Source organism: Ambystoma mexicanum, chromosome 5q (genome assembly GCF_040938575.1).
Source record: "Ambystoma mexicanum isolate Mex_15411 chromosome 5q, UKY_AmexF1_1, whole genome shotgun sequence".
Classification (NCBI taxonomy): domain Eukaryota; kingdom Metazoa; phylum Chordata; class Amphibia; order Caudata; family Ambystomatidae; genus Ambystoma; species Ambystoma mexicanum.
In genome coordinates, this window is record NC_090933.1 from 595,801,656 (window position 1) to 595,815,703 (window position 14,048).

General features: G+C 48.4%; 1 protein-coding gene across 1 annotated transcript in view; it reads right to left on the reverse strand.

Moving 5' to 3' along the window:
- LOC138497532 (kinesin-like protein KIF20A) overlaps window positions 1–14,048 on the reverse strand; it is a 1,316,984-nt gene that overhangs the window by 884,414 nt on the left and 418,522 nt on the right. The window contains exons 7-8 of the mRNA XM_069621067.1: window positions 4,966–5,157; window positions 4,768–4,879 (exon numbers count right to left, since the gene is read on the reverse strand). Coding sequence (XP_069477168.1) covers window positions 4,768–4,879; window positions 4,966–5,157 — 304 coding nt within the window. The remainder of the gene's footprint in view (window positions 1–4,767; window positions 4,880–4,965; window positions 5,158–14,048) is intronic.

Consider the following 14,048-nt stretch of genomic DNA (forward strand, 5'->3'; position numbering starts at 1 on the left):
ATTGTCCTTTCTTTATCCCACCCTAAAACCTCTATTCAAGCACTAATGAAATTACTGTAACAGTTTACAGAAGTTTCCGGCTTCAAAATATATTTATATATATAATAAAGAGTCAACATCACAATGCCCTCAGTTCAAAAGAACAGGGTTAAATGTCTCCTCTCAAGATCTCTACCACCTTGAAATACTTGGATGAGGGTTACGTGTGTGGGGCATCTCCAATAAGGTCTCTGGCCTATGCATGGCTAACTACCACAACACTGCAATCCAATATTAGGGAGGGCCTCTGGTCCTGTGGATTTCTGGCTAACTCTTGATTTGGGAGAATTATTGCGTCGCACAAAATGTACAACCTCCCAAGACTGTTATATGCTTTCCAAAAACCTTGCCAATTCGGATGCTGGACAAGGTATTGCAATCCCTACAAGCCCGAGCCTCCTCTTGAAGGGTACCCATATAATGTAGCGAGAAAGGTGAGGTTTCTCCCTCCTGTCATGTCCAGATCTGGTCAAATATTTTCATGCAACTCTTTTGCGGATGATAGTCAAATGGCTAAATCCGTGCATAAAAATGAACTGGAAAATTCTAAAAGACTGATTGACCGGGAGGGCACTCTGCCATGTAATATGGATTGCCATTAGAGATCATAAAATCACTAAATGCTGAACTCCCTGCCATTAGAACCCCTATGAAAATGTGGTATGTTAGCAGAAAACATTATAGCTTTCCCCAATCCAAATAAACACTCAGTTATCGCCAGTGTAAAAAGGAAATTGTTTTGAGAGCTAGCTTTTGTAGGTGCTATATACCGCCCATACGTTCTTGGGTACAGAACTCAAATCCTTTATACAACACAAAGAGGCCCTGGTCTCAGCAAGAGAGAAAGACTTTTAGATTTTGAATTACAGCACTGAATATTCCATCAGGAAGAAGGAAGGCTGTGAACAGGCTTCTTACAGTCTTCGAGAAGTTAATTTCCTTTTGGCTGGCTACCAGGAGCCTCATATATAAAAATGGCATTCTTTGTTAAATACACCTGTGGAGGGTCGGAGTCTAACCTATGCAAATGTTTGGCGCAAGCACTTGGGTTTAGAGCTGGACGTGGATACGTGGAATAAACTGTGGTCCAGGACACACTCTTGCTCATTATGCGCATGACATAAGAAATATTACAAAATATTTCTCAGATGGTATAGGGTCTATGAGACAGGCATGTTATCAAAAGAGACACAGACTCAAAAGGAAATAGTTTTAAAACCTTTATTTAATGAAGCTCCAGCGTTGGTGTAATACCTAACTGGCCCTAACACCAAAGTGATTGTTCCCTCAACTGATGTTTTTAAAGGGCTGTTGATGTCAGAGTCCAATATAAAAATCTGTATGTGTCTATACCTATCCTTGCCCTCACTGACAAAACGTGCTATAAAGTCTTCTTTAAAGAAAAGAGATAGTGGTTCCAAATAGAAATATAAACCAAGGCTGGTTTCAGATGGTCGTCTCACCCGGTGTAGCTCCGCCAAGGTCATAAAAATGAGTACAATCCAAAAAAAAGGGTTGTTCGTTAAACCTTCTCCAGAAGATTCTTGCAACATTCCCAAATAATTTTCAATGTCTCTGGTTCTTTGGGATTCCCTTCCCCAAGTTTCAAACAAAACAAAATATAACAGTTCCTCATAGGCCTCTCAAGGTTCCCTTCCCCAAGCATAGGCTCCTTTGATTCAAAAGAAAAGTTCAGTTTGTCAGGATGTGCCCTTCAATCACAGTTCTTTTAATATCATTTAATTTCAAGAACGCCAGGCTCTTTTGTTCCTCCTTAGCGCAACCACTCTGATGAATAAACCCTCTCCTTTTCTTCTACTTTCACAATTCTCTTAACTTTCCTTTGTTAAACTTTCCTTCATTGGGGTTTCTTGCACCCGTTTTCACACTTTCCATGGGCTTCATTCAGAGTCTGGCGGATAACCCTGCCGGTGCTACCTGCGGTTTGCCGCCAGACTCGGCATAATTTACCAACGCCTGACCTCCCAGTGCCACCGGCTCATTACGAGTCCATCGGCCGGGAAGTCAGGCGCTTGTATATCTGTTCATCCCCATAGAGTCTTACATGACTCTGGGAGTGGTGACACGGGAGCACTGGCACCGTTAGTAACGGTGCTCCCGTCAAGAGTCTGCCTACCGTGGCCACTGCACCCAGCAGGGTCAGGACTGTCGGCCGCAGCGGCCACAGCAGGCAGACTCGTAGTTTGCCAGTCCAGAAACGAGGGTGCCGGTAATGATGCTCCACGTCTTTCATTCTTTCTTCTCGCTTTCTTGTGCACACTTGCAACGACTTCTTGCTCCTTTTCACTTTACTGTGCCTCTAGCACAATCTTTCCTCTTTATTGTACTAGCACCCATTCCCGCTTTTCGGGTCGCTCTTACCCTTCCCCCTCTTTTCCCCATGTTGCTCCCTCCCTCTCCAATTCTTTCGCTTTACAATTCACCTTTTTTCTCATCTCTGAGACTCTAGCTTTCCTTTCTGTCTTATTTCCTTACGTATCACTTGCAATAAGCTTTCCTTTATAGTTTCTTTCCTTTCATGGCGCTTGCAAGTATGCTTCAATTCTGCTCCAGTCACCCGCACGCTACCGAGTTTCTCGCTTCGTTTCTTCATAAAACTCACTGATAAGCACAATGCTGGCAAGGAGTCTTCCTCTAGTTGCTTGAGTCGAGGTCAGGGTCTCACCACCTACCCCTCTGACATCCTAGGCACCGGCACACATCCCAGGGGAATGAACAATTCCTTGAACACGGCCAGCAACCTGCAGTCCAGTACCTCACTCCGGCTCCTTAGAGACATGGCTCCCTAGCCACGCTGTGCCCCCTCTGGTATACCGTGTCAGCATTGCGGTACTCCGTTCTACTTCACACTCTCTCAACTCCTTCCTTCTGCTGCTTCGCTCCTGTGCTCCACACTGCATCTCCAGCTCACTCTTCTGCTTGTACGATGCAACACCTTTTATAGTTGAAAGGAGAGTCAAGTGGAGTCAGGTGTGAGTCGTCATTGTTTATGCCTGACACTGCCAGACTATTAGTGGAAAAACCTAATAGAAGTTGGCAGCAGTCTTCTCTCGGTTTATCAAAGTGTTTCTCATAGTTAATCCTCACTGCTCTTGGTCGCTTCATCTTCTTCCCAGTATTAGTTGGAAATGGGAAGAAGGGGTAGAATTGGGATTGGAGGATAGATCTATTTACTGGAATATTAGGGAATCGACAGGGGCGATAGGGGAATCCTCTCGCCTTCTTTTTAATTAATGGCATGTCTTCCCCTTTTGGTAGAGTAATCCATATACCCGATTTTCTGTTATACAAGCATGGGTCTTTATAGTATTCCCTGTGGTCTAGATTGGTAGAAGGTGAACGGATAGCAATATCAAAGTCCTGCCGGTCTTATTTGGTTTTTCTTCTCACCCAATTTTGGGTAATTAACTCTTTTCCTCCTCCCTCTTGGGTCATGGATAAAGGGACAATGAGACCTGGCTCAGGGATGAGGGAAACAATATATCCCGTAAAGGCTGAGGGAGAGCAGGGTGGTGGAAACCTGGGGCAGAGAGGATACCATGTCTCACTGTCCAGCATTCTCTCCCTTATCCACAGAGATCCTCTACTCAGGTGATCCTCCATGGCTTGTCCACCCGCAGGGTCGGGGCCCAAAAGCGATGGCCCTTCCCTGGCCACCTGAACAGAGGATCCCTGGAGAATAGGTGTGAGAATGCCATCAGGTTTCTCACCGGTCCAAGACATGATGTACAGATGGAAGTAGGTCTATGCTGGGGGGATCTGGAGGTGTGGGGGCATCCCGACATGTGTTGGGGATGTGTGAAATGCATAGATTTTATGACCATCGCTTTAGAGCTCATCATGAGCCACTGTCTTGGGCCACCGAAAGATCTGAAAGTATGTCAATTGAGTATAACAGTGTAGGGAATCTTTCAACTGAAGAATAATGCAAGTTATCTACTTCCCAAAGAGCCAATAGCAGAGAAATTGGCATTGCTAGGTTTTGGAAGACTGCAAATGTTCCCGATTTCCGACTGTTATGTCAAAATAAGGATGATTGTACTCAATGAAAATGTAACCTGGTCAATACACGAGGATCTTCCAACATTTGTTTTACTCCCTATGGCCCTTTTCCTTGAACATTTGAAACAGTATTATAATGCTTACATTTACATGCCGATACGCTTATGGGCACTTTGTTAAATGTTTTAATGTTATGGACCAGAGGAGTGTTCATTGGGGGACACAACTCATGAGGAGCCAGCAGGCTTACCTGGACCATGGGGCACTTCATAGCGAGGGGCAAATGTGGATGCTTCTTGTATCATTAGAATAAATGGGCTGATAATTTGTATGCTGCCTTTCCAACATGTAACACATTGCTTTGTGTTGGATTTTTTGCTGTGAGCCTTACTTTGACAAACTAATGGGAAGGGTATGGAGGTTCGGAGCATAAAAGAGCATTATCAGTGTTCATATGGCATTGAAATTTGTATTCAGTTACCCATCACAATTTCACACATTTAATACAAAATAAGGAAAGAATTTGAGCATGGCCTATGGCATCAAGCATTTGTTGCAATATTTGACAGTGAATAAAAACTACAAATACTTTTCGACCATGTATTTCAAATAAATGGTGTACATGTCACTAAACAGGTACTGTTAAGAGTACATATGAATGAAATTATGAATGCAAAAAAGTAAGAAATGCTTTCCATCACATACCTTCTACTGGATTGTTGGTTCATCCTTGTGCTTGCCAAACTTCGGTTTTTGTTGCCTATTTTTAATATTTTACATGCTTCATCTGTGCTTGTAATATTAAACCACTTTATGTCTAAAAAAATTAAACAATGCGTTCTACTTACAAACAGAATGGTCATTGGAAAATGGCACTAAATGTGGGAAACAGCAAATTATTACCTTTTAAATAACTGCTTCCAGCTTGGTCATCACAGACCTTTAAAACTGGTCGCTTTTGCTGTTTTGTTGAAGTAAATAGATCAAGCAAGTCGTAGACGTATTCATTGTAAATTTCACAGAATGACACCCAAACTGAAAATCTGTGCATACTGATCCAGGTGTCATTTGATGTAATCAAATGTTCTGTTGTGTCTAGGAAATTAAAGGACATAGTCAGTGCATAAAATACATGGTTAATGATGTGGTAGTTACATTAATCACAATAATCAAGTCATTAGTGTGTTTGACCCACAGAATTACCCAAACAAAAAGGTTCTGATTTTTCACATTGGTTACCTAGAGGTTTCCTTCAAAGGCAAACTAAACTTGTTGTACTACATTACCTACCTCAGACTACTTTAACTGCACTGTGCATGCTGCAATTCGAGGTGTGTGTTCAATTGCATTAATGTGTTATTTTGCCCCAGTAATACTACATTCCAAATAGTTTTGGTAAATTCTACCCTGTGACAGGTTTGACTTTCAGGTTAGCACACAATCGACAACTTCAAAACAAAAAAAAAACAAAAAAACACAGTGAACATTCACCCAATCCGACTGTGCAATATGACCCCACAACAATTGAGCATCTCATGAAAAAACCACAAAAGGAATGTTACTGAACATTGGTAATATTCTTTCAAAAGGACACAATCTACAGTGGCAGTAGTTGACATCTACCAGTGGCAGGGCATAAATATTTAACCAAATGTGTGTGAGCAAGCATAGCGAGACGGGGGGTGGCGCCGTGAAGGCCAGGAACTACCACCAAAATCCTGATGTAGAAGCGTCCCTGTAGTTGCCCAGGCAACCCTCTCTGCTTGGCATTAACTCATCACAAATCACAACATGGGGACGGTGGCCCATGTCACAAGGTCAGTGATCTGACCCGATCAAGAGGGGATAGGGACATCTCTCAGACTGGGGTGGGAGGCCTACTAGGGTTTTCAACAAAGCCAGTCCTGCACTAATGGCAGGATGTAGGAGTTGGGATGGCCCTCGAGTACCACCTTTTCTTGCTCCATAACTCTGCTTGTCAGTAGTTTCTCTTTCCTTAGGAAACTACAGTTCCCAGAAGAATCAGCGGTGGAAAAGCGAGCAGCCCGATCAGGAGCAAGCGAGCTGCAAACTGCATAATGATCCATACAAAGACTCAGCATCCCATCACTCCAGGCAACCCGGACTCCAACTATAGGGTCACCCACTGCAAGACTGCAGAGTACATCATACAGCTTGCAAGCAATGAGCTTGGACACAAGAACGCCACACTTATCTGGAAAGGGGCCATGGAGGGGCCCCACTGTCAAACCTGCAAACCACACATTACAGAAATCCCTCACATGAAGTGGGGCACACATCGATTCTCACTAAAGCGGCCCGCCATTGAATGGAGCCGCTCAGAACACTAATGCTTTTGCTGCCCTGCAAGCCCCCACCCCTCTCCCCCCGGGAAAAGGAAGTGGTTGGCCTGTAGAATCTGGTGAGATCCAACAGAGGGAAAACGGGGTGGGTAACAGAGGAGAAAGGAAACAGGAAGGTATGGGTTTTTTGGGATGTCAAGGGAGGAGAAGGAGATCCAACAGGAAGTTCAGTATAGAAGAGGTTGGAGGAGTGCATAAGATGAGGTACTGTTTGGTGGGCGAAAGTGGTACTTTGGTTTCAGTTTACGTGCGAGTGGAATTAATAGAGAATAGGTAGTGAATGAGAAGGTGACTGGTAAGGGTAAAGAAAATGAATGTGAGAAGGGTGGAGAGGAGTAATGTGGGGAGAGTAGTAGTGTGTAGAGTGGAGTGTAGTAGTGTGGAGGGAGGGGACTCGTGTTGGTGTGGTGGAGATCGGAAAGGAGGGTGAAGGCAGGAAGTAGAGAAAAGAACATCAGAGGGGTAGAAGTAGTAAAAGGGAGAGAGGGGCGCTATAAAATGGCTGGAGTCGTGTAAAACCTGATTGTATGGAGAAGAACAAGTTACTTTCTTACCTGGTAATGTACTTTCGATGGGATGGTCCGACGACGTATTCCATATCTATGACATGTAATCACCACAGCTGTGCTGCTTCGGAAACTTTTTTCGGCGTCTGCGTCGATGAGCCGTCGTCGAGGACCTCCTCCGACGTCATCCGATGTGATAAGCAGGACGCACGACGCCCGTAGCCTCAGTTGTAGTTTTGTCCCCCAGAACGTGTGACATTAGTCAACTGCCAGTCAGACACAAAGCCTTGTGGAACGCAAGCTGCAATCGCAAAAGAAATTCTGCAGCGGGGAAGGCAGGGCGGGAGCGATATGGAATACGTCGTCGGACCATCCCATCGAAAGAACGTTACCAGGTAAGAAAGTAACTTGTTCTTCGAGGGGATTGGGTCCTCCGACGTATTCCATATCTATGACAGACTCCCAAAGCAGTACCAGAGCAAGGAGGAGGGAAAGAATTTAGAATCAAAATTTAGAATAGCCAATCAAATAGCAGAGCAAAGGACCGCCTTGCCAAAGGCCAGATCCTGTCCTCGGATGGAATCGAGGGAATAGTGACGTACAAATGTATGTACAGAAGCCCAGGTGGCTGCATCACAGATGTTGCGAATAGGAACACCCCTCTGCAGGGCAGTAGATGCAGCCATACCCCTGGTAGAATGGGCCCGCAAGCCAGCCGGTGGGTCCTTACCCGCCAATCGGTAACACTCAGAGATGGCGAAAATAATCCAGCGAGACAAAGTCTGTTTCGTCACAGCTTGCCCCAAATGCTTTCCAGCGTAACCAATAAAGAGTTGATCATCCACTCTGACCCGGGACATGCGTGAAACATAAAAGCTTAAAGCTCTCCTAGGATCAATCCTATAGAGCCTCTCCTCTTCCTTACCAGGATGCGGAGGAGGATAGAATGCCGGAAGAACAACCTTCTGGGCCAAATGAAATTCCGTCACTACCTTCGGAAGAAAAGAAGGACGAACTCTAAGGACAACCCTGTCCTTGTGAAATACAGTGAAGGGTGGCTTAACTGAAAGTGCCTGTAACTCACTCACTCTGCGAGCAGAAGTAACCACAACTAAAAACACAGTTTTCAGAGTTAACAGCCTCAAAGGGCAAAAATGTAAAGGCTCAAACGGAGCACCCATAAGAAACATAAGAACAAGGTTTAAATCCCAACCGGGCACCAGGAAAGGTGACGGAGGGAACACATTAGTGAGCCCTTTCAGAAACTGTGAAGATTTTAAAGTAAGAACACTCTTCAGACGAGCGCTTAAAGATGCACAGCGCCGCCAGGTAACCTTTAATGGTACCCACTTGAAAGCCCCTGTGGGCCAAAGAAAGTAAAAAGGACAGAACCATGGGGATATCAAATGCAAAAGGATCCACATTCTGAACTCTGCACCAGTCGCAGAACTTACGCCAACGGCACAGAGACTTTGTTGCTGGCCTTCGGGCCGAAAGCAACACCTCCATCACGTCTTCAGAGAGGTCCCAATCCTTATACCTCAACCTTTCAGAAGCCAAGCGTGAAGGTTGAGGGATCTGACCTCTGGATGGAGAACCTGACCCCCCCTCCCGTGAGAGCAGACCGTCTCGGTAGGGAAGACGACGTGGAGGGCAGATGGACAAGTCGAGAAGGTCCAGGTACCACGTCCTCTGAGCCCACGCCGGAGCAATGAGGATCGTCCGGGAACCGAACTTCCGTAACCTCCGCAGCACTTGCGGGATGACAGGGACTGGAGGAAACGCGTACAGCAGCGGGAATGACCACTCCACCACAAACGCGTCTCGTAAGGCTCCTTTTGGAGGAAATTTCCGCGAGCAAAACCTTTCGCACTTCCGGTTGACACTGGAGGAGAAGAGATCCACTTGAGGGGTCCCCCATAGGCCAAAGATCTCCTGGAGAATCTCCTGAGCCAACTCCCACTCGTGAGAGATCGCGCTCTGCCTGCTCAAAGTGTCCGCCGTCACGTTTTCGTCTCCGGCCAGATGAACTGCCGAGATCGAAACTTCCTGCTGGTTGGCCCAGAACTCGAGCTCCATCGCCTGCTGCACAGAGGAAGTGACCCTGCCCCCCCCCCTTTTTGTTGAGGTAGTGCATGGCCACTGTGTTGTCCGTCGGGATCAGGACACTCGCACAGTCGGCAGAAAAGCCTTCAGGGCTAGCCTGACGGCCCTCAGCTCCAACAGATTGATATGGAGTCTGGACTCCGACGGAGACCAACGACCGCTGACAGTCAGCCCGTTGGCATGAGCTCCACATCCCGTGAGGGAAGCATCCGTCACGATCGTCACCTCCGGCCAGGGAAGCCAAAATGGAGCCCCCTTCATCAAGTTGCCTTCGACGGCCCACCACAAAAGGTCCCGGGCTACCGAGGGCGGCACCTGAACCGGGTCCGACATCCTGCCGGAGGACTGCGACCATTGCGTCTTGAGTGCCCACTGCAAAGATCTCATCCGCAACTCGAACACTGGGAGCGTCTGGGCATGCTGAAACTTGTGCACCATCTGCTGAATGTGAAGAGCCCTCACCTGGGGAGGAAAACACTGCCCCAGGTAAGTGTCGAGCACTGCTCCAATGTACTGGAGCTGCTGTGTTGGCGTCAAATGGGACTTCTTTAAATTGAGGGAGAAGCTCAGCCTGTGAAGGGAGTGGCAGGTGACGGACAGATGATCCAGGACTTGCTCGGGAGAGCACGCCCTGATCAACAAATCGTCCAGGTAGGGGTAGACGTGAATCCCCCCTTGCCTGAGATCCGCTGCCACCACCACCATGAGCTTGGTGAAAACCCTCGGGCGGAGGTCAATCCGAACGGCAGGACCCGAAACTGAAAGTGCGAGTCGCCAACCGCGAACCTCAGGTACTTCTTGTGCTTGGGATGGATCGGCACATGGAAGTAAGCATCCTTGAGGTCGAGTGACACCAACCAGTCCTGAAGGTGAAGGGCCTGGAGGACTTGAGAGAGAGTAACCATCTTGAACTTGTCCTTCCTGAGGAGTTTGTTCAAACCGCGCAAGTCCATGAGGGGTCTCAATCCCCCGTCTTTCTTCGAAATCAAAAAATAAGGGGAATACTATCCCTTGTTCCTCTCCGCTACAGGCACCAGTTCTATGGTGCCTTTCTCCAGCAGGGCTTGAATTTCCTGCGCAAGGAGCGGATCCGAACTCTGCAAAGAGAGGTTCCCCGGTAGATTGTCTTGAGGCCTGTGCCGAAAGGGAAGACAGTAGCCGTGGGTTATGATCTCCAGAACCCACACATCTGAAGTAATGGCACACCACTCTACAAGATGCTGCGCCAGTCTTCCCCCAACCGGCGAACCATGGGGCATGGCCTCATGACTGAGTGGTAGCGGCTGCGCCGTTACCTGAGGGCAAAGAGGCAACTGCCCGAGCGGCCTTGGCACCACAGGTACCCTGTCGTCCACCTCTGGTACCCCTGCATTGGCCTCTTTGACTGCCAGCTCCTCTCGCTTTACTGAAGGACGAGTAATAGTGAAAGGAACCACCCCTCCATTGCTGTCCCCTAGGACGAAAAGGCAGAGGTTGGCGAACTGCAGCGCCCAACGACTTCGCTGCAGTTTTTGAGGTCTGCAACCTCTCAAGGCTCTCGTCAGCCTTGCTGCCAAAAAGGTGCTCACCGTCAAAGGGCATGTTGAGGAGCCGGGACTGCACATCAGGAGCAAACCCTGACTTCTGCAACCAGGCAAACCTGCGTATCACGGTGCTCGCCGCCATGGACCTGCTGACGCATTTAGCCAAGTCCAAACCCGACTGAACGGACTCACACAGCGCATCCTTACCATCCTGGACCATAGCAAGGAAACCATCCCGTTCGTCCCCTTCGGGAATATGTTCAGCCGCTAACGCAACACAGTTCCACAGAGTGTGTGTGAAACGAGACAAGGCACAAACGGAGTTGGCCGCCTGAAGCGCCATACCACCAGAAGAAAACACTTTCTTCGCCCAGCCATCAAAACGTTTGTCGTCCCCATCAGGAGGGATGGTAGGGTACGACGCCTGCTTTGCCGGGGCCCTGGCCGCCTGCACCACCAAACTCTCCGGAGTGGGGTGCCTGGTCAAGTAGCAGGGGTCGCTACTGGCTGGGAGGTATTTTCGTGGCAAGGACCTGCCCACTGCCGGCAGACTCTCTGGAGCAGTCCAAGCCGCCGCCACCCTTCTCTGTAAAGCCATATGGAACGGCAGTACCGGGTCAGTTGGGGGACCAACATCAAGGATGTCCGTGAGATCATCCTGCACAAACTCCCCTGGGGGAGCAGACCATCCCAAGTACTCAGAAACCCTAGCCATAAGGCGCCGGTACGAGGAATCGGCATGAGAGCCAGGCTCAGGCCTACAAAACTCCACCTACGGAGAGGTGTCCAGTCCACTGGCATCATGCAGTGACTGCCTCAAATCGTCAAACTGACTATGGCCCGAGACAATTTTATCTGGAACCTGACTAGGAACCAGGCCATCAGAATCCTCATCCGCCTCTGAAATACGCCGAGAGGATCAGCGTCGAGTAAATCTGCGTCGACGTCAGATGCAGCGCTGCCAGCATCGGCGGCGTCGACACAGCCCTCGAAGCCGGAGCCCCGAGCGTGTCCTTCGACGACCTGAGCGTCGACGACTTCCTCGGAGCCTCGAGAAAGCCTGTTGACGCCCTCGACGCCTCAGACGTCGATGTCTTCCTCGAAACCTCACAGGTGCACACGGTCTCGAACGCGTCGAGGACCGGGACCTGGAACGGGTACGTCGAGAACGAGTCTCCTTGTCCGAACAGGACCTCTCCCGAGACTCGTGCCGACCACTCTTGCGAGCGGTGTCTCTCGACCTCTCACGACCGACCCCACTCGGGGGCGCGGACGGCTTAGTACCCTGCGACTCGAGAATCGGCAGCATTTTCTTCCCGAAGGAAGCCCATTCCTCCGGCGTCGCACGGCTGGTGAGGTAAGCGACGTGCCGGGCAGAGTCCTCCAAAGAGGACCTGGAAGACGACCGGTGTCGGCGCTTCCGAGAATGCCTCGAAGAGGCTGAGGAGTGGCGAGACCGACTCCTAGAAGGAGACCCACGAGACTTCTGACAATGACATGGAGAGTCACCCCTCAAATCATCTGTCGAAACCCCCGCAGACTTCGACTTCCGGGGATTGGACACCCGACCTACCGACAACAACTTCTTACGTTCGCGTAAGGCTTTGGACGTGAGCAACTGGCAGTCGATACAGTCATCCGTGTTGTGGGCCTCCCCGAGGCACCAGAGGCAGGCGTCGTGCGAGTCCGTCACCGACATCTTGGACCCACACTCCCCGCACTTCGTGAAGCCCGGACGCGGGGTCGAAGACGAAGTAGAAGACATCTTCACACGAAGGAATTTCACAAAAACGAACAGGTTCGAAGAACCGAGAAGAACAGAACTCCAAAGAGTCGAGACGTTGAACCGAGATTCACGAAGCAACACGTTAGTGGAAAAAACGGAACTGAGGTTACGGGCGTCGTGCGTCCTACTTCTTACATCGTATGACGTCGGAGGAGGTCCTCGACGACGGCGCATCGACGCAGAACGCAGACGCCGAAAAACGTTTCTGAAGCAGCACAGCTGTGGTGATTACATGTCATAGATATGGAATGCGTCGGAGGACCCAATCCCCTCGAAGCCTGGTTTGTTATGATTATGGAATCATTACCCCTTTAGGGATCCAGTTATCCATCATACATTCCGATTAGTTCCGATTAGTAGTGACATGAAGTACATCATTAGACTATCCACATTTATGTAGCCATTTGTATTTGAATATAGAATGAGGCGTTATATTTGAAGTGCCATGTAGTGACACACATTATATTTGTAGAGATATGTTAAGTATTATGTTTGCATGTAGAGAGACACGCATCGAGTGTGCACTTAGAATATGCATTGAGCTTTGAGTATAGTGCTTGGTATGAATGAATGTGTTATGCACTACATTGAGAATAGAGAAAGCATGAAGCCATTCCACGGAATGAGACACACAGAAGAGCCGCGGAGTGTGGAGAGTTATGAGTTACAGTGTACAAGTATGCCTAAACAGTTGCTTGGCAGACAGAGATAACAAAACCCTTGTCCGAGTGGAGAAGGCATTGAAGGCCTTATCAGGCCCTGGCTGGTGCTTCGCAGACAGAGGAAGGTGGGGGTAGGCAGCGGCATGGAGAGGGAGTGCTTTGTAGGCAGAGACGTGCAAGGAGGATAGAGGGATTTGAATGGAGAAATATGAGGAGATGGTAAGATGGACCGCAGGCAGACAGAAGGAGATGTTGCATAGATATGATGGCAAATGTCACGTTGACCAGAACACGCAGTGATTGAAAAAGTACAAGTACATTCATCACAGACATTTAGGCACTGCGCATATTTAGAAATGCTGACAGACAGAAAGAGGTATTTTAGCTTCGAGAGAACAAGTGTAACCACAGATATGTATACGGCATTGAACAGTATAATGAGAGGTGACACTGAGATTTGAGGTAGTTGCTGCTCTCTGCTTGTCTGCCCTCTGAAGAGAGAGGGAGTTGGTAGTTCGAGATTCTATATGTTGTAGATGTAGTTCGGAGATCGAGGGAGCTGACACTGAGATGGAAGAGAGATGAGTTGTTTGGCGGTGGCATAGGAGAGACGTTTGGATGACTCCGAGATCGAGGGAGCATTGGAGAAGCATTCTGAGCAGAGATGATGAGATCTGGCAGGGATCTGGCAGAGAGAGGGCTGGCCCCGACTGGCTGGCTGGCTGCAGAGTCAGCAGGAGGAGGAGAGAGAGCAAAACAAGAGAAAAAGGGGAGTATTGCTGAATAAGACATGTGCATGGGGAATTAGAATAGACTCACACAGAGCTTTGGCTGACATGACATATGGGGTAATCAGACAGGGTTTGTCTTAGAGATAGAGTGTGAAGTATGGTGTGAAATGGAGAGGAATGGTGTGGCTATTAGATTGCTTGCATTAGAAACCTGTAAGGCTTATAGTTATTGCATTGCTGGTAGATTTGCACCAAAAGCATAAAAAGGTGCAAATTCGAGATTTGCATTATAGTAGTGTTTGCATCATG